Source organism: Belonocnema kinseyi, chromosome 2, assembly GCF_010883055.1.
Source record: "Belonocnema kinseyi isolate 2016_QV_RU_SX_M_011 chromosome 2, B_treatae_v1, whole genome shotgun sequence".
NCBI lineage: Eukaryota > Metazoa > Arthropoda > Insecta > Hymenoptera > Cynipidae > Belonocnema > Belonocnema kinseyi.
Window position 1 is genome coordinate 4,661,472 of NC_046658.1, and position 21,679 is coordinate 4,683,150.

General features: G+C 36.2%; 1 protein-coding gene across 13 annotated transcripts in view; it reads right to left on the reverse strand.

Moving 5' to 3' along the window:
* Positions 1 to 21,679, reverse strand: part of LOC117167579 (protein kinase C, brain isozyme) — a 1,572,697-nt gene that overhangs the window by 1,057,366 nt on the left and 493,652 nt on the right. For 12 of the 13 annotated variants that reach the window (XM_033352622.1, XM_033352629.1, XM_033352624.1 and 9 more), the window contains one exon: positions 10,765 to 10,893. The exons of the other annotated variant lie outside the window; for it this stretch is intronic. In XM_033352622.1, coding sequence (XP_033208513.1) covers positions 10,765 to 10,893 — 129 coding nt within the window. The remainder of the gene's footprint in view (positions 1 to 10,764; positions 10,894 to 21,679) is intronic. 13 annotated transcript variants of the gene reach the window in all.

Below are 21,679 nucleotides of genomic sequence, written 5' to 3' on the forward strand. Positions count from 1 at the left end.
ATATTTACGTGATGCCTTCCGCTTCTGGCAAACTGACTTCAGGTATGATATTTATTATTGATGATTACAGTTTTTAACTTATGTCACGTGAATAAAAATGAGCTTTTTCAATGGTTACAGAACATTTCAAAACACGGATGAAGGATGTGTATTTTCCCAGTGTTGGGCATTCAAGTGTGTTATTAATTGATTCGTGGACCTCCAAACAAAATTGTTGATCTAAAAATAATTCCAAAAGGAACAACAGGCAAAATTTAGACACTAGATGCTTTCGGCTTCCGAGTGTGAAAAAGTTACGTCCGTCGCTTCGAGGATAGTGTAACATTAATGAATGAGGATATATAACTTCATAAAAGAAATAACATTATAAAACTCCAATCCTTGGTACATAATCAATTGTCATCTCCTCGATACAATAACCTATTCAAATATTCATGGTATAAAAGTGGCTACGTTGAATCAAAGCCAAATGAATTTTATAACCCCGTAGATTTTAGTTTTGGTAATGATTGTAATGAGCGTTGTGAAGTTCCTGGTTGCTATAACCCAGCAATTGTAAGATGCTCTTGGTGTAAGAAATCATTATGCTTGAAACATTTTTTTAATGATTATCATTATTGCCAGGATTATAAAAGGTAACATTAAAACTCAAAACTATTGAAATATTAAATTTTTGAAAATTTTTTTGTACTTTGAATCATTAATTTTTTATTACCTTGAAAGTCCCATAGAAAAAGAATAAAATCATAGAGATACGACAATATCTCCTGTGGGGCTGGTTCACCCCTTATTATAGGTTTTTTATTAAGGTGACAACAGTCGATTTCGTATTTGGATATTGTGCATACTGCCAAAATTTTTTTCGTCGGAATCAAAACACTAGTATTTTCATATTGAAAAGGATGTCATTTTTTTATTGAAAAATAGGGGTTGATACATTAGTGGTGTAAAGAATTCTAATTCAATACCAAGGATGTGAACTAAAATTATTACACGTTTTACGCCACTGAATAGTCCAAGGGTATTTTTAAGTAATGAATAAATAATACTTGTGATTGCATTTTAGGGATGAATTCATTTGTAAGGGCTGATTTCAGAAAATTTCAAACTACATCAACTTTACTTAACAATTTTAATAGTGTCCAAGAGTTTTACACCATGATATAGTAATGGAATAAGGAAATATAACAGTATAAATGTTAGGGGTAGCTCAACCCCTCAAGGGATTTTTTTTTGAAAAGGCCGGAACAGGTCAACTTTATTTTTGATTATTGTGCATAAAACAATTAATTTTGTCAAGATTCAACAGATTTTGGAATGTGTATAGTGAAAAAAATGTCCATCAAATATAGTTTTTCATTAATAAAAAACGGGGGTTGCGAGTCTGATGACTAAAAATAATGCATAAATATGTGCTTTTCAATAATAATGAATAAATTCGAGAAATTAAAAAAAATGTGTTTTTAGGGGTGAACTTTAAGGGTGGGTTTCACCCCTTAAATGGACTTGTGGGCACGTATAAAAAAATACGTGTCGAATATTTTTTGATGTTCTATAACATATCACAATTTCAAGAAAATCGGTGAGGTACACCTCGGGTACCTTCCTTGTTAGAACTCTTCCTGTCCAGAATAAATTTCATTTTACTTTCTTATTTTCACGCTCATCCTGGTTCCAGTAAAAATTTCCGCGATCCTCCCCGCCAGCCTTACTTCTATTCCCCTTTCTTCTATTACCCGACATAAGACTTTTCTGTTTACGGAATCAAAAGCTGTTTTGAAATCCACGAACAATGCGACTAATTTCCCTCTCTTTCTCCCTAACTCTCTCTTAATCAAGTAGGTCAGTACGTAAGTGTTGTCTATCGTTCCCATCCTTTTTCTAAACCCCGTTTGATTGTGTGAAATACTTTTTACCTCTTATATCTGACTCTAACCTTTGTTTAAAAATTTCTGCATACATTTTTTAGCCAACTGGCATTAGAATAATCCCTCTGTACTCCTATACCTTCTTGATATCCCCTTTCTTTACAAGTGGTAGCACCAGACCCGTCATCTACTCTTCTGGCCACCTTTCTCCATTCCAGACCTTGTTGTAGATCTCCCACGACCCTTCACTGACTCCTACTTCTCCATACTTTAACGTTGTGTACACCATGCTATCTTTTCCTGTAGCCTTGTTTCTTTTCAATCTATTTATAGCCTCATTTACTTCTACTCTTGTTATTACATTCTCTCCCTTCATTTCTTCTTCTACTAATTTTATGTTTTCCCCTTTGAGAATACTTTTCTCTCCCCCTAACAGACCCTTGAAATAGTCTGTCAACTCACCTAATTCTATTTCTTCATTCACGCCCCTCCTGCCTCCTCTTCCCTTATTTATGACCCTTGCATTCCTTTCCATAACCCTTGCATTCCTCGTCCAACCACCCGCTCTTTTACTTTTTTCTTTCTTTTTTTGTATCTATCTCATCCCTTACCTTCTCAATTGACCCTTTGCATCTTTCAGTTAACGATTCTACTGACTTCTCTTCTTCATACCTAACCTTCTACTGTTCAATTTTTTCTTTGGACTCTTTCGGTTTACCCACCCTCCAGACTCCCATTTTCTTGTTCCTTTATCCTCATCTGTCATTTATCCAACTACCGTGCTTATCGCCACCCCTTTCAGTGTAGCTATTACCGAGGAGTGTTCGGGCCCTATACTTTTAACCACTTTATTACATCCTATCATATTCCTCTTTCTCTCTTCCGCAAGGATGTAGTCTATTACTGTCTCTCCCTTTCCTACAAATGTGATGTCTCCTCATTTAAAAATAAAAAATTCTTTCAACAATAACATTTTCTTCAAAATTATTTAAAAATGAAAAACTTATTAAAAAAATTAAAATTTAAAATTTATACAAGAATGTATTTAAAATTTTTAAATTGATTTAAATGATAAAAATTTATTTTGAAATAAAATTTTATTTGAGAACTAAAAATTAATTTTTATTATTCTGCATGATTTCATTATTAATATTATTGATTAAGATCTTAACAATGTGGCTTATAAAGGGTATATTTATAACCGTAATGTCTCTAATATATTATTTGTTTAAACAATATGAATTGTTGTTTTTACTTTATGATCGTGTCATTTATTTGTAATACCTTAATCTATAAAAATTTATTCAAGTGTTGTTTTTTAATAAAGTAATGTCTACTAATGTTAATTATTAATTTAATTGTTAACATCCTTTTTATTTGAAGATAATATTTTATTACTAAGTATTTTTCACAAATATTAATGTTTTTTATGATGGTTTTTTTTATAAAAATGTTTTTTGACGGTATTTATTTTTACGCAGAAACGGCGTCACCATCTATGCCGTGTGTTCAGCGAGGCCGGGATGAAAAAAGGCCTCATTCGCCCAAGAATAAGAAGGTCTCAATAGAGCCATATCTCAGTGGGAGGAGAGTCAGGACGTCATAAAATCTAGTCAGGGTGGTGAATTACCGTCAAATTTAAAACATTTGCTTACATGTAGGAAGAATAAAAAAGATTCACATTTCCGTTCGGTAGCGAAATGGAATTACGATTCCGCTACACACTTGACGACACAATTTTGCCGATAAAGTGGCTCGAATCAGCTGTGCGAGGAATATTTATTTTCATGGTCACCCAGAGTGTCGCCGAGTTCTGCCTTTATGATAGCTTTAAATAAACAATATTCGATTGCGCAAATAACCTTGTAGGTAGGGGTGGGGAGAATTGACCTGCGATGTGCTTAAAAAAATATCAATTTCAAGTATATTGAATACTGACAATTTATGTCTCTCGCGTGCAATTTTTTGTGGAAAAATATACACGGAAGGCGATCAGATTACCACTGGGGATACAAATAAAGTTTGGAACCGCTTAAAATATGCAATTAAATCCTTCAAAAACATGTAGCTCAGAAATTGTGTAAAAAGGCAGTTGTCGATACCCTGGTAGAAGGATCTGGTAAGGAACCCGCTTTTTTCGACGGTACTACACGCTTTAATGGAAGAGATGATGTTCCCACACATATTATACATCTTTTGTAAAATGGTGATAGCAATTATTATCACACTATTTTAAATTTGATACGGAATGCATCCTCTCAAGTTTTGTATATACCATGTATGTAACAAGAGCTGCAAAATAAGTCTGATCATAGGTGTACGAGGTACGCCAAAGTTTGAAAAATGTCTTCGTCGTTTACTTTAGTAATAAGTGTTTTAATCAACATTTAACGCCCGTTTCATACTCCTCCGGTTCACACTCACCGTAAGATATGCAAGTGTGATCCTGTGTACAATCACGAATCCTTTATGAAGTTTATACGTGATCGTGTGGGCAGTAATAACACTAAAATTTCAGAACCTGTGATTTTTATTTTTTATAACTTCAAAACGCAGCAGGAAGTTATATCAAGAGGTAGTTACAGGGACGGTGATAATCAGTCTAGAGTTGCCATCGAATGGCTTTTATTTATGGAAGAAGATACACGCTGATAGGGGTAGAGTATCGTCTTCGTGAAGGGCCTATTAGGGAGGGCTACTTTAAAGAAGACTTTTACGGACCCGGTCATGTTTTCCAGTTTTACGGCTTATTTGGCATGTTAACAAATGATGCAATAATATGAGTAGAAATAAAATAGTCGGGAAATGTGGGGAAAGCATAAATGATATCGATGATCGTACACGCACACTAACTTCCAAAAATAAAACATACGGTTACAATGCCACTGAAATATGGGAATGCGATTTCAGATCCATTCTAAAAATGGACAAAATATTAAACCCTTGTGATGCTTGTTTCCGAGGTCGAACGAAAAATGTTAAATCTTATTACGAGGTGAAAGGCGGAGATATAATTATTTACACGTATGTTTGCTCTTTGTATCCTGTTATTTACAGGTCCAAATATTTTACCCCTTTCGTACATCCTATAAAACTCTTGAACAGGGTGAATATCTACGACAATACAAACAGGCAGAAGGAATAAGACTCGATCGCAACAAAATTAATAAAAATCCCGATTTACAATCCGTGGAAAAATTATGCCTTGACTCTTTCTGGGGTAAGTTTAGTCAAAGCAATAATTTTCCTCAAACAGAGATTGGAAGAACCCGGAAATCAAGGTAAGAAATATCATACCTGCAAAAGAGAAAATTTGGTACCTTTGTTGGGCATACAGAGAAGAAGCAGTCACACATCCGCCTAATACAAACTTCGCCATCGCAGCGTATACGAAAGTACAAGCCCAGTTAAAAAAGTACGATTACTTCTCGGAACTAGATCGACATGTCTTGTATTTACACGAATTCCTGTATTTACATCACTCGCGGAACTTCGGGCGAATATTGTCTATCTGTAGGCTTACTCTTGGGGGACTTAGCTATATATGCCCTTGCGTTTCAATTGGTTTAAAATTTTATGCGTATATAGTCCGTGCCGCAGACGACACAGAACCAGCAGTTTAAAGGGCTAAAGGTATAAGTTTAAATTTTAATGATTCTAAATTTATAAATTTTGCCTCTTCTCATCACCTTATGATAGAAAACAAGAAACCTATTGAAATGAGGTCTCGGGTGATTCAAACCGTTCTTTTTCATCAAGTAGTCACTCACGGTCAGAACAAGATCTGCAGAGTTGTAGACATGAAGAGAAGTAGGGTAGAGAATTTTTCTTTTACTTTAAAATTTTCAATTTAATCGTATTTCTTAGACAGCTTCTAGAAACATATCACCCTCATGCACTTTGACAAAATTAGTAGGTAAAAAGAAATTTTTTTAAGAATCGACATAAATTTAATACTTATTCTTTATTTTTACAGATAATACAAAACCAGAGGCCACGGCGACTGTTTTACCTATCCAGGGATATTTACTCCTAATAAATGGGTGGGGCAAAAGCTCGGTATTACAATAAGTGAGAATCGACACTCCTCGAATCCATACATGAATAACTTTAGTATCAGCTTCATATTTTGGAACTCCCTTCCTCTCAGAAATCCCTCAGCGAGTTTCTCATAGTCATTAATACCCGAATTCCATAAAAATAGATCTCCTCCTCTATCCTATACATCTCTTTAGCGCGATTTATTTTTAAATTTTCCTATTCCATATTCCTGTATGTGCTATACAAAAATTTATCGGAAATATTGTATCATTATTATTACTTTTATATAATCTCTTCCATCCTCTCAACTCAATTACTACCTTCTTTACTCATATCATTCCAGGTTCTATTTTCTTCTTTCTACTTCTACTTCTTGACTTTGTATTCTACCAGGCATAAAACCTTCTTTTTCATTCATCCTACACAACCCTCCTTTTTAAACCATCTATCCATCCATAGCTTTGACCCTTTTCCCGCTTTCCTTATATCTGATTAATGATTTGTATCTATGTATACATAAATATAATTAATAAAAACAATTTTTTATATCAGAAAATGACTAATATATTTTCTTCCAAATAGTCATAAGCCCTTCGTTTTCTACTTGTTATTAGATGCATTTTTAATATACTGAATAAATATATTTCATCATGTCTAAAATTATGTCTAGTCTCTTTTATTTATCATCCTATACCTTAAGAAAGTAAATGGTGTTATTTATTTTTTAACATCAGCAGAAACTTAATTAAAACTTAATTCAGATAATATTTCATTCTTTGTAATAATCAAGAAAGTATGATTGCAGCCTTTAATTTTTAGAAATGACGTCAGTGATCTTCCTCTTTGCAGGAATTTATGTCCAGGCATGTGTGCGAACAACACATAAACACATGTGCACGTGCTCGCATCAGTGTTAGCCATCAGAAGCAGTATGTATGTTGTGGGGAATGGTACTTTGGGCCGTATGTGTTTCCCATATGGTTTACATACCCCACTTCGTAAGAGTCCGTGATTTCGCGACGTAATGGAGGAGGAAGTCGCCAGTCTAAATAGATGGCCGAGGAGTGGTGGTAGGTGGTTTTCGCGTTATAGTTGCCCTTTTCTACTTAAATTGGTATTTTGAATTTAATATATTTTTTTAACAGTTTGTGAAGAAGCAATAAAGAAAAAAAAATGATTTTAATTATTATTTCATGAATATGACTGAAATAAACCATTCTTTTCATTTTTCGTATTTGTACATATATCACAAAAAATTTAATATCTTGTGCTTCTGTCGTTACTGATCATTGATCAAAAGATTGGAAATATTTTTCGCTTCTGAAAACATTTTGCTCATAATTTATTTCATTATTATCTTGATTTAATAATTTTTATTGTGATACAAGTACTGATTAAGATTTTAAGTGTCTCTTTCAAATTCCAATAATGTCCACGCATCGAACATCTTCAGTGAAAAGTAACTTCTTAATAACTACTGCAGCGCCACATTCGCCTCAACAGTTTCAACACACGCCAAACTTTTATATGTGATGATCGTTATGTATTTGTGAGTATCTGTCATTTTCTGTTGCTTGTGGTTATATGTTTAATTTGTCATTTATATTTAGATTCTGCAAATATACATAAAGGTTCGGTTTTGATTCCTCTAGAATCAAAACGAAGGGCCCATGACAAAGCCACCAAACGCGTCCTCGGGTTGCGGATAGAGGGTCCCTGTACCACGGGTTTCTGCTGAATATGGTTACAAAAATAAATAGACAATCGAGGAAATTGTCCAGGGTTGGTCCTGAAGCAATTAACCCCCAAGCAAAGGTGTGAAAACCGTGCCGAAAGCTGAATGGCACCTGGGTGAGGTGTCTAGAACGGTGACTCTGGGATACCGGGCGACCTCTAAGAGTACGCAGCCTTATCCTTGCATGCAGGGCTCTACAAGGATGGACGAACCCCTTTCCCTAGCTTTTCGTGGGAACAACAATGACAACACCAAACATAGTTGTAGTAAGTGCGATTCAAAAAAACAGAACGCGCAGGGCTCCAGTCCATGGGTCGGCCAATAATGCTGACCAATCTAGAGCTGGGGGAGCCAATGAAAATGGATTTAATGCGATGGATCGGCGGAGACTCGCAACCTTTGGGCCCCTGAACGGGGTTACATGGCACGGCTGCATTCTCTGTGGTGCGAGAAACATCCGGAGCTATTGCACATTTCGCAGCAACGTCTGCGAAACCATGCTGAACTACTCCGAAAAAGGGGCTATATAAGCGGAACGCCTACTCTACCACAGCTAGAACAAGCCGGCAAAAGAGAAAGAGAGGCGACATTAAGACCAACCGCGGGCAGGAATCCAATAGAGGAAGAGCGATGCTTTACGACCCGGACAAACATCAACGCCAAGGTTTCTCTCAAGCCTAAAGATCTGGCTGAAATGGATGACGAGCTTCGTGGATCTTTTTCCGGAGAATCCGACCTCTGGGCATTCAGTGTATGATTGACTACATCACATCTGGCAGGAATTTTACCGCAAAGGTTCTAAAGTGCGCGCGCGAACCCCGGGCCCGTAATCACACACTTAACAAATCAAAGCAACAGTTTCTCTCTGACCCATCTCAACTCTTCCAAGACCATCCAGTTACTGTCGAACACCCACCCAAGCCTGGATGAAAACTCAGAAAATATAAATAAGTTCAAGGAGTTATGTGTTGCCCTCATAACACCTGATAAAGAATACCCACCTATCACTACCGAGGAGGTGGAAAAAGTATTAAGAGGGATGAAGAACTATTCCGCACCGGGACCAGATTGTATCAAAACCTTCTGGTGGAAGAAGTTTTCTTCAACCCATCAGAATTTGGCCCGTATTTTTACCTCATATTTGAAGTCGGAAGAGCCGATTTCGGAGTGGTTGGTGGAAGGGCGCACAATGCTCCTGCCGAAAATAGGCAAATTAGCTGACCCGAAGAATTATAGGACAATAACTTGTCTAAACACACAGGCCTGACATGCTTCTTCTTGAGTTCGAGAAGCGAACCATGTTCGCCATCGAATTTTCGGCACCAGATGACAAAAACATCATAGCCAAGGAGAATGAAAAGAAAGGGAGGTATCGAGACCTTATAAGGGAGTTGCAACGATTGTACCCGGAATATTCTGTTAAACTAATCGTCCTTATCATCGGCGCTCTTGGAGGTGCCAAGCTTTCACTTGCTAATGGCCTAAAAGCATCCCTGCGTGTCAACAATATGCTAAAACACTTGCCAGAAAAATGCAGAAGGCGGTAGTCCTTGGGTCGCTCCGTGTTCTTAGGGTGCACGAGGCTTTTGCTGGATCGTCGTATTTATTCCTTTACAGACTGTAACCACCTATCTCACGGTCGGGTAATGTGGTTGTGTCTCAAATTTCACCGCGATTTCGCTGGGAGCGGGTGCGCATGGAGGAGGAATGAGATTTTGTGATTTGTGGTACAAAATTTTATTGGTAAAATTATCCTACTCTATTTTATACATTATATTTGCCCTAACCTAAATCTATTTATTTAAAAACAACTCTTTGGTTGATATCGCAGTACACCTAAAATATCCGTTTATCCGTATTGAGAGATTAATAATATTCATATAAGCCGTAGCCAAATAATTATTTGTATTGAAGAGGAAAATTCAACTATAAAATATAATCGCCACTAGGACCGTTGTTGCACGCTATTCGGATAATTGACATGAGTCGGGTTGCTCTTGGACTACAGGTGCTCGCCTACCTGTCTCGTGCCAATATTTAGAACTTTTCTTGACCAGATTTAGAGGTATACTCCCGTCTGCCCATACAGATTTAAGGTTCTCAAAACAAGTTTCTATATTTAAGAATTCCACTTACTTGACCAAGGTTAATGGATATTAAAAAGCAAACAGACTTTAAAAAAAGATTACTCTTGGAAACGGTTACACTAGGTATACTAGCTTCTACCTCAGAATTCTTTTTCTCTCACTAATATTTTGTAAACTTAGGATTTTATGCTAAGTTAGCAAAGTATTAAAAGATACTTGAGGATCTTTAGTCTCCAATATCCATTGTCTCTTCTACGCAACCCCCCAACTATCTATTCTGGGCCGCGTTGCTCCTTTTATAGGCCGCGCCCTATCCTTCGGCTCTCACGCAACACTAGAATGCGTTAGAGGGAGGCTTCGTGTTTGCGCTCTAAGATTGCCCTCCTCTGATGCAACACTTTGACTTACCCTCAGCACAGTATAGAGAGTTGCATAAGCTGAGGCTTCATGTTGTAACTCAAGGGTAACAATACATACCTGTCCTTTTTGCCAGCCGGCCTCTTCTTGTCCAGAAACTATTACAGTTTCCTATAATTATTTCCATTTTTAAATTATTATCACAGCAATATAATATATAGCCTAATAAAATAATTGCATAAATAGTATTTAACTGTCCACAGTTACTTTCGGTGATACTAAATATTGCTTTAGGAAAACTAAATATAATCATAGTTATGTAACTACAAATGGCGGCACTCACAAGCATATAACGATTATTACTGATGAGAGTTTTACCCGTTTTGAGGCGAATGTGGTGCCGCAGTAGAAATTGAGAACGTACTTTTTATTAATAATCTTTGACGCGTCAAATACATGGAGGCTTGGAGGGACTGAGTCCGGAATATGGAGAAATACTATTATAAAGAAAATGTGTTTTCTTATTGGTTATGTTGACATATAATGTAGTACAAATACATAATAAATCAATGAGTTCTGCGTTACAGTTACCATTATTGAAATAATGTGAAGTTCCCGTTAACACTCTACAATTACCTTGGTACTTTGAAACGCTGATTCCCAGAGTTCTACTTACCTTCGACTGTAAGTTTATTTCCAAAACAAGTGATATGCAGTTGTATTCTTCCACGCCTTTCAGTATGATCACATCCACAAAGATTTGGTACGCTCTCTTCACATCTCTTATGGACGTTCATGTCACATGCTACATTTAAAAGATATTATAATTATGCACAATAAACTTTTAAAATTAATTTTGACTTATAAACATAATGGTGTAGTAACATTAACGCAGATTAGCTGATAACATATCAGTAAAATCTAATACATAATCTGCTAATGTATTTTTATGTACAATGCCCTACAAGTCGCCCATGTATTTATGTATATTTAATGTGAAATCAAGGATACGCCAAAACTTTTGCTAAAATAGACTCAATGTGTACACAATCGATCTAAATTTTATACAGGGTATTTATTAATTGGCCTAAAAGTTAGCAACAAAAGTTAAAAACATCACTAGTAGCGTGTTAACTAGAGTAAAGTTTTGAACTTTGAATACGTTCTTTCAACCGATCAATAATATCACTGTAAAGTACTCTGGGTATACTCAGTATAAGTGTATTTACTTGCTTTCTCATAGAATGTGGGTTTTCTTACAAAAATAATAAATGGTTAATTTTTTATTTTTCAACCTTTGTCCCTGTTTTACGGATAATTTTAATTCCTGAAAATCAGAGAGATCATCAGAAAGCCGATCAATGCGTTGTTAAAAAAAAACTTTCTAACCTACGGTAGTGTCAAATTTCAAAATTTAAAAAAAACAGGTTTTCCTTATAAAAACAATGGAACCTTTTTTAACTTCACATGTCGCTATTGACTTAACATGAAAGGCCATTAAAGGTTTGTCCATAGATTTTTAGATGGCAAAATTTTTCTTACTTTTTTACTAAAAGTCACCGTAACTCATTATTCTCCTTATGCTATACCGTAACTCCTTATTCTGCTACAGGATATCCTGGGCGTATCTCAGAAGATTTTAAGGATATTGCGAATAATATCGCACTGGGCGGAAATATGGATATTCCTAAAATATCCCAAAGATATTTTGCAATAGCATGAAAATATCACATTATTCTCCTACTTTATATGCCAAGTATGTCCCCAAGATATACTAATTCAATCATTTTAAATATTTAATTATAAGTGACGCTTTAGCAAAAGTCAATAATTTTACGAATTTTTGAGCAGGATTATAATCTTTTCTCATTTAAAGTATGCGAACCAACGCGGTGCAGATTAATTTGATAGTTTTTTTTTTTTGTTAGAAAAACTGATTTTGACGTTATATCAGTATAACGTCAGTATAACGATATCAGTATAACAAATTGGAAAGCAACCGAATATTCGAAATTTGTATAAAGCGGTTTTTTCTCAAACATATGTTTGTAAATGTTTATGTTTTTAGTCATTCTATAAATTTTAATTAATAAATACTCCAAAAATATTGGATTCCGTTAGTAAAAAAAGTGAATATAAAGAAAAATGTCAAGTGTAAGAGTCGTATTTATATTTCCTTTCAGGCGATTTATTTAAGGACCGAAAGGTTCGGTTGGATCCTTGATTTCTTTAAACGCTTGTTGAAGTGTGTGATAGGAGCTTCTAAAGACATCAGAGAGTCAACATAATTTTCATCGTTTAAATACCTTCCTAGAGTTCGGAGAAATTACACGAGATAGCCTAGTCAAAAAAGCAGACCTTTGTTACTAATAATCCGTTGCAGAAAACAGAGTGTGCAGAGGAAATAATAAGATGTTTAATAGAAAAATGTATTATCAGCAGAGTCCTTACTGTCGATCAGTATAGATGTCACTCCACAATTTGTGGAAATAAAAATCAAAACTATCGATCTACTCAAATCTTCAAATAACATAAAATAATTAACGTCATAATTGGCAAGATAAGAAATAATATATAAAATTTTTGAATTATATTTCTCCGACAAAATATTTTTTAACGTCGCTCCACTAGAAATTGAACCATAGAACTTCAAATTGTCGGTCGGGTGCTTTTCCAATTAATTGAGAGTAACTACTCTGCTGATAATAAAGATTCAATTAAAATTACTCGTATCATAAATGTATAACACCTAGATTAAGATAGCGTGTATTTCTTAACACAGCAAACATGATTTTTGACTTCGCAAAAAATTTCAAAATTAAATATAGATATGCTTACAGTCGTTAGTACAAAGAAGATTTTATTAACACTGATTATTTTTAATACTGCGAATCGAAAATTTAAATTGTTACAGAAGAAAGCTGAAGGTATATAGGGCAGTTAGAATACTTATACTAATACATAATATCCTGTTAATATAGTTGTCCTGATCATCGGTACTTTCAGAGGTGCCAAGCTTTCAATGGCTTATAGACTGGAAAGCGTCCCTGCTTGTCAAAGAAATGGCAAGAGACTTGCAGGGAAAATACAGATAGCGGTGGTCATTGGGTCGCTTTATGTCCTCAGGTTACATGAAACTTTTGCCAAATTTTCCTACCAAGTCGCATTGCGAGCTTAGGTGGTTACATATCCATCACACGTTCGTGAGACGTGGTTTCAGCCGAATTATTACAGCAACTTCACTGCGAGCGAGCTTTATTTACTAGAATACAATACGCTCCAGGTGAAATCCCACGGTTGTCCTAATGAGAAAATTTTAATTTTATATATTGGTTGTTGTGATTTCGACAACCCCTGTGTCCACTTATCTCACGGTTGGGAGGCGCGGCCATAAGTCTGATTGATCAGGGTTCTACTGGGAGCCAGCGTCATTTTTAAAGGAGGCAGTGGCAACCAGTGCAGCCCTGCGCTGGTTTTTTAAACTGTTTTTTATTATGAATGATATAATTTATATTATATATACGGGTGTCCCGGTACCCACGATACATATTATATTTTTGATTTTTTTAAATAAAAAATGGAGTCGAAAATAATAATAAATATTTGTTGTGAAGTTAATAATTAATGGGTCATCAAAAATTAAGGATTAAACAATCGAAGGCACTCGTTAGATGGACAAAAGTCCATGTGTCACTGACGAGCTTGTGCGTACAAAAAAGCTGAGGCCTTGTGATTGAAAATTTGCAGAAGGTTGTTCACGTACAGGGTGCAGCTTCACATGTGAACTGAGCGGCGAGATATTACATTTTAGAAAATATATTTTCCTTCAGAATACACGTTGAATAATTTGAAGTTTTTTTATTTCTCTTAAAACCTTTAAAATACAATATGCATTATTTTGCATTTGTCCAAATCTTTTGTATTCTCCTAATTTTACTCAATTCTTTGAATTTTTATAAATACTTTTAATTCTTCTTAATTGTCTGATCTCTATTGAATTCTCTGAAGCCTCTAGAATTCTATGAATTACTTTGTATTCTCTTAATTCTTGTAAAATTCTCAAAATTCTTTTGGATCTCGTGAATTCGTTTGAAGTGGATTCTAGGTGATTTTATTTTATCCTTAAATATTATCGATGCTTTTTGCGGACACATTTTGCACTTTCTTTTGAAGACGCGATCAAACTGCGTATGGAAATTGTACAATTTCCAGGTACAATTATTAGTTTCTGTGTTTCATTATATATTTTTATTCATTTCTTTATATTCTTGTTTAATATCTTATATTTTTATGGTGGTGTTCTGTTCTTTGCATTTCTGGTTATTCTTGCCTTTTTTCTTTGCATTTTTATACAAGGCTGCTCAGTACACAACTGATGAGTACTGTGATATATCATAGACTTTTGTGGCGTACAATTGAAATCCCCGTGCGGATGCTCAATAGTATGTGCGGATTCATCCTGACAGAAGACATGCTCGAAAAACGAAAACCGATGCTCACTTTGGTTTTTAAATACGAGCAATTTGATACCTGTAATATTTTTTTATTTTTCCCCAGGTCACGTGCCACTGAAAAAGGAAAGCAGTAAATTTACAGTATTCGTGGTACCTGATGGGCATTACGAATTCTTACGAGTTCTATTTGATCTCTGCAATTCTTCTGCCCCATTAGGGCGTTACTTAGTCTGATAATGAATTGGAAGAAATTTACTCTATTAGTCATAAAGGTGTAATACTTTGGCTACATAGTGAAATATGGACCCATCAGTCCATCAGTAGTTCATCCTTCAGAAAGTTGATCAGATATTGAAAAACGGAGTCAAATTCGAATTTGGAACAGACCAAGTGAGAGCATTTGACAAGTTGAAGGCGATCCTGACATGAGAACCCGTGCTTAAATTATACCTAATAGGAGCAGAGAGTGAACTATGCGGGCGCATCAAAACTCGATCTCGGGGCCATCATGCTGAAAAAGGATTCTGCAAACGGTTTGATGTATCTCATATCTGTCTTCAGCTGGAAGACTCCAGTACAGAAGAAAATTGCACAAGTTACAAACTGGAGATTTTCGGACTGCTTAAGGCACTTGAAAAGTTTCAGGTAAATTTGCTTAATATCCCAATTAAAATCGTGATTGATTGTCGCGCTTTTGAAAGACAATGAGTAAGAAGCAGACATGTTTCTGAGTACAAAGATGGGCTATATTGATTGAGAGTTTTCAATGTACCATGCAACTTCGGCCTGGTACTTTGATGCGGCACGTGGATGCCTTGAGTAGGAATCCAGTATCCATATGCATCGTTCAGAAGGAAAAAGATGATCTGATTTCTCAAATCTAGACAGCGCAAGAAAAAGACCCAGAGTCAAAGAGGATCATTGAAGCTTTAAGAGGAAACAACGATGAAGAATTCTCTTTGAAACAGGGAGCACAACGAAATCATCAAGCAAGCACACGACAAAAGGCACTTCGGAGTACGGAAAACAGAATATGCAATCCAACCAGAGTTTAGGTTACCTAGAATTCAAACCAAAATAGAAAGGTATATACAGAGCTGCATCAAATGTATTCTTGCTGAAAAGAAACCGGGAAAAGCTGAATCCTTTTCAATCCAATCGACAAGAGTTCACCACTTGATACATACCACATCGATCAACTGGGTCCTATACCATCTACGAAGAAGAGCTATTAGTTTGTGTTTGTGGTAACAGATTTTTTTACCAAGTTCTCTTGGATTTATCCCACTTAATCGACAAAAACAGAAGCGGCTATTAAAGGACTTCATTCAAAAAATATTGCAACACTGACGGTATAGCACAAGTATCGATAACGACTGTAATATCTCGCGGAAATGGACAGGTGAAGAGAGCGAACCGAATCATCATCCCGGTTCCATCAAAACTATTAATGGAGAATCCAGGCCATTGGTATAAGTACGCTGATCAGCGTCAACAATACCTTAACTCATCCTCTCAAAGAAGTATTGGTATGACACCTTTTGAACTGTCGATTAGAATGAATATTAGAATGAAAGATGATCTACAACTTCGCAATATTCTAGAAGATGAAACAATAGCAGCGTTGGACCAAGAGCGTTCTCAGTCCAGAGACAAAGCCATCTTCAATCTGGCTAAAATTTAGAAGAAGAATAAAAAAACAGCTGATCGCAAACGGAAAATTGCTCACATGTGCAAAGACGAAGATCTAATAGCCATTCGTCGAACTCAAGCTGGTCCTGGACTAAAACTACATCCGAAGTGTTTGAGTCCATGCAAGGTTGTATCGGCGCTTCGGCACGACCGATACTCGGTTTAGAAGATTGTCGATTGTGCACTACCTTTCTGTACCAGGTCTTTAGCCGATAATATAAAAAAGTGGCCCAGAAAACGATAGCCCGACTCTGATTCAGATTCTGGAAGCGACGCACAGAGGGGAAAAAGCATCTTTTTGGACAAAAATCGACCGACAGTGCAATTCTCAACAGATTTTAAAGTTTTTTTTAGAAATAACCGTAAGGATTCCAGTTATAACAAGTAACTGCGGATATTTTAATTCGACGTAACTTAATTTTTTTATTTAACAACAAAGTTATAACTTTCTGTTGCTAAACTTTTCCGTGATACCATTTTTTCTAAGACTTTCAAATTAATTAAAAAAGGTCATGAATCAATTTAATAAGTTACTAGAAATAATTTCCTTTAAATCCTTTAAATATTTTTTTATGTATAGGCTTGATTTCTTTTGCGGAATCAATTTGAAATGTTTTGCAAAAGAATCCTTGCTGTCATATTGTTTAGAACCATTCGTGCTTCTGTAAGTGAAAATCGAGCTCACTTATTAGAGATTGTGATACTCTCAGCCATTTTTGACTTATGTGGACCTGAAAAGGGCCGTTTTCAGGTAGGCATTCGTGCTTCAGTAAATAAGAATCGAGCTCACTCATTGAAGATTGCGATACTTTCAGCCATTTTTGACTCATGTGGCCCTGAAAAGGGCCGTTTTTAGGTAGGCATTTATGCTTTAGTAAGTAAGAATCGAGTTCACTCCTTGGAGATTGTCATGCTTTCAGTCATTTCTGACAGAGGTTTCATTTTCCTGGATTATACTTTTCTATAACTGCTTATCGAAGGTTCCGAATGGAGCGGAAGATGATGAAGAACATCGAGGTTCGATTGAATTATATCACTTCTGTGAATAAGCAGCTTATGTACTTATGGTGGCATTTTTATACCAAGGATAAAGATTTATGCAAAGATCAGTTGTGGAATCCATGAGGGCAATCCAGACGTGATTCCTTATGGAAAACTCATGCTAATCCATAGGGGCCCAACATGGGATTCCCTCATGGTTGCCACCATGGTTGCCACCACGGAAGCCCTCTTGGTTTCTTTTTGCCAGTGCTGGCACCTGTACTGGCATATCTCTGGGATGATAACAATATTCTGTTCTGGGCTGTCAGTAAATGTAAAATACACAAACTGTTAACAGGAATATCAAAATCATTATAAAAAAAAAAATAATTTTAATCGATTACACTTTTCCTTTGCGTCATATTTTGTTTTTTCACGTTGCCGACTACTATAAAACTTTTTACAATGACGAGAAATATAATTTTCTATCAACATTTAAAAATTTTCATAAGACACGAAACTAAGCATTTTTTTTCTTTAAAAATCCAGGGAAAAAGTTGTTTTCGGAACAGATGTATTGTGAGAGTATGTGAGAGCATTGTGAGAGTTTCAATTTCAGAAAAGTGTCAATCAATTTTTGAAAGAAAGTCATTCTTTGTAAGTCTGCACTCATGAAACCTTAAAATTAGTAGTTTCAACAAAATATACGTCCTTTGGACTTTGAAATTTAAATCGTTGATCCGTGAGGGCAACTGAGCTGGGTCCCCTGTGGGGACCCCTATGGAATACCCATATTGTGAGAGTTCGAATTTCAGAAAAATGACATTTCATTTTTGACAGAAAATCATTATTTGTAAGTCTGAACTCACGAAACCTTAAAATTAGTAGTATCAAGAAAATATGCGTCCTTTGGACTTTGAAACTTGAATCGTTGATGCGCCGAGCTGGGCCCTCGCCGTGGACCCTCATGGAACATCCATATGGTGAAAGTTCGAATTTTAGAAAAGAGTCATTCAATTGTTTACAGAAAGTCGTTGTTTGTAAGTCTGAACTTATGAAAGCTTAAAATTTCTAGTGCCAAAAAAATATACGTTCTTCGGACATTGGAATTTGAATCGTTGATCCGTGAGGGTAACCGAGCTGCGACCCCTACGGGGGCCCCTATGGAACATCCAAATTGTGCAATTTCAAATTTCAAAAAAGTGTCATCCAATTTTTGACAGAAATGCATTGCTTGTAAGTCTGAACTCATAAAACCTTAAAATTTGTGGGGTTGAAAAAATATTCACCCTTTGGACTTTGAAATTTGAATTGTTTATCTGTGTGGGCAACCGATCTGGGACCTCGACGGGGGCCCTCGTGGAATTTCCACGCTTAGAACATCCATGCGCGCCCCCGCCAGGGGCCCTCATCCTAAGAGGTTTCAGCGGGGCTTTTTCCACACGAGTGGGTACGAATTCCCAGCAAATTCCTTTCAATTTACGCCCTTATTGTGTATCGCACTCTTATATCTACGACAGGTCGACGTAATGAATTCCGATTCCTCTTAACTCTTTGCTGTACATATTCTCACAATAACGTTTAGCAAAAGTCTGCTAATATGATTATATCCCACTTAACTTTTTAGCGACGTTACATCTTTCTAGTATTTTGAAGGCATTTTTTTCCATGCTCTTTACTGTAGTCATCCAAATTCATCAAAAAATAGTCAATATGGGAATTTCTTACATGCAGCTTGAAGCTCATATTACATCTTATTTTACCAAAATTCTGTATTACATTTCTCACAATTCTTTTGCAATTACCACTCGTGTGGTTTCATAGAAAGTAATCAAGAACTTTCTTGAGGCCTGAGCAAGCTTGTTTTTGCCCTTTGTTCATAGTTGTGACGATATTCTGATTCCTACACATTTTCTGGGTTTGCAGTCCATCGATATTCCAGTTTTTAGTTTTGCATCTGACCGTTCTAATAATTATCCTTGAGGATATATAAAACAGCTATCTTCTTCTTCTTATGCCAGTAAAACTGCTTCAACATGCCTAGTTTTATATGCAGAGGTGACAGTGAAACTCTCTTCGGATCCATTTGAGGGAGGTTGATGATTCTGTCTGATCCTGGGTTAAAAGTTTCTCTGTCTGATCAATCAATCTTTTTATCATGATTAAGTCGGTCTCTAGTACCCCATAAGCATTAGAAACATGGTTGTTTAACGTTACTTGATTGCGGACCGAAAGTTATTCTTAACATCTTAAACTCCCCAAAAATTCAGGAATTGTGTTCATAATGTTTCAATTTATCTTATGCTTACTTGATATTTTCGTAATTTTCTGTCAACGTAGTTCAATGTCCGACCGGTATGGGAGGAAGACCTTTGTATTCAATGGCTCTGTAAATCCCTGGTTTCAATTTATTTATCAATCCATTTGTATCGTGAGATTAAGCGAATACTGAGTTTTTTTTCTTTTGTGAAATATTTCCTAAATTCTCTTTCTCTATTTTTATAGAGTTTTTATAGAGAGTGACGATAAGCACAAAACAAAGACAGGTCATTGTGAATAAATAACGCAACTTAATTACATTAGTGGGAATAAAATTGCTCTGAAAATCGAACTAGTTTATACTTTAAACATTAAAAAAATCTTAAATAAAATTAAAATTAAACTTGTCTACAGAAACGATCAAACAGATTCCTTCTAAACCTTGCTCATACGTATTGCACATCTTGATGTGTCTTATTACTGTCGACAGTATTAAGACCCATCAACGTGAGCAAAGCTTATTTTATTTTACTTTTTTAATCTAGTGACATCGTTCTTACAGAAGTAGCTATCCTCTTCACAAGTTGTTACTGCGCATGAAGTTAGACTTTCTAATTTTAGATCTTTAAGATTTTTACTTTTATGCTAACGAGTTAATTGTGATCTAGAAGAATCGAATATTTGATGTGGTACTTGATATTTGATGTGGTATATGATAGATCCACACATTAGTGATTCTGGTCCGATTGCAGGTGAGTTTGTCGTCCTGAGCGTGATAACCCGCATATCTCCCTAGGGCTAAGTAAGAGGGTTTTCCGACTTTAGCGAGGACAAAGTTAACTTGTCGTCCTGTACTACAAGACAGTGCGCTTCTACTGGCTTTGTTGCTCTAACAGATAGTTACACGAATCATTCTACAAATCCCCTTTCAGGGTAGATTTTGATCGTTCACAGATTCTTTCGGAGTAGCAGGATCTCGTCACTCGTTCAAGCAACAAGATCATATGGAGAGAAAATCTTGTTCAGCGTTATAAAAATAACAACGGTGCATAATTACCTAATCTCACTGTGAGATCAAACATATAATTATGTAGGGCGATAACGTGCAAAATGCTAGTTCGTATGGCTGTTATCTGCATAATGCTGTCGATGCCATCATAGGCATGGTGCTCTCCAGTTAGAACGAGGTTGCAGTTCCTGGAGATACTCTGATGTCCAACGTTGCCAAAATACTATCTCATTTGCTGCAAAAATTGCTAATGAGAGAGACGATTTGTTGAAACATTAAGCAAGGTCGGATAGAGTCATGGAGTCAAAGCCTTAAGATCGTCAGGTTCATTTTTCATGGCCTGAAGCGGGCGTATATTAAGGCAAGCTTTGACCTGAGTGAGCAAGGTAACCATTTCCTCAAAGGTCAAGGTTCTATCTCTGATCACTCGCTTAAGATAATGTTTAGATGACTTGATGGTTGCCTCAAAATTATATCTAAAATGAGGTGCTCCTGGCGGATTGAATCGCCTCTTACTTCTGTCCGATGCAATAGTTAAAGCAATTAATTGAGAATCTTTAGAAGCCTCAGCAAAGAGTGTTCGAAGCTGAGATTCAGCTACAATAAAATTGGTTCCCTGGTCACTAAATAGTGGCGCACAAAGATCTACACGAGATGTAAAGCGTTGGAAGGCAGCTAGGAAGCCTTCAAGAGTGTTGTTTACAATATCTTGAAGATTAACTCTGTAGTCTAACCACGACTTTCGGATATCCTCGGGCAAAATAGCTTCCCATGAGATCTTTAAAAAACACCGAGTTTGAATGAAGATCTTGGCTGGTACAACGGATGGCACATCCAACTTGAAGATAAAGGCATCTCTTTCATGAACCCAGGTCACACCCAGCATATGAAACATTTGCTGAGGTTGCAGTTCAAGACGTTATGAAGAAGCTCGAAGGTCAAGTGGTATCGTAGACAACAATTCAGAATCGTTCGACGTCCAATTTTCAAGCGGAAAGCCACCCGCCATGAAGAGTTGCAGGAGTTGATTCTGAAGGCAGATGGCTTCATCCAAGCTATCAGCTCCGGTGATAACGTCACCCACGTAGGTCCCTCGAATAATACCAGGTGTATACATATGAAACCGGTATTTTTTCAAGAAAAAAACACATTTATTTCAAGAGAATGATAACAAATATTTTATTCAAAGTATGCGC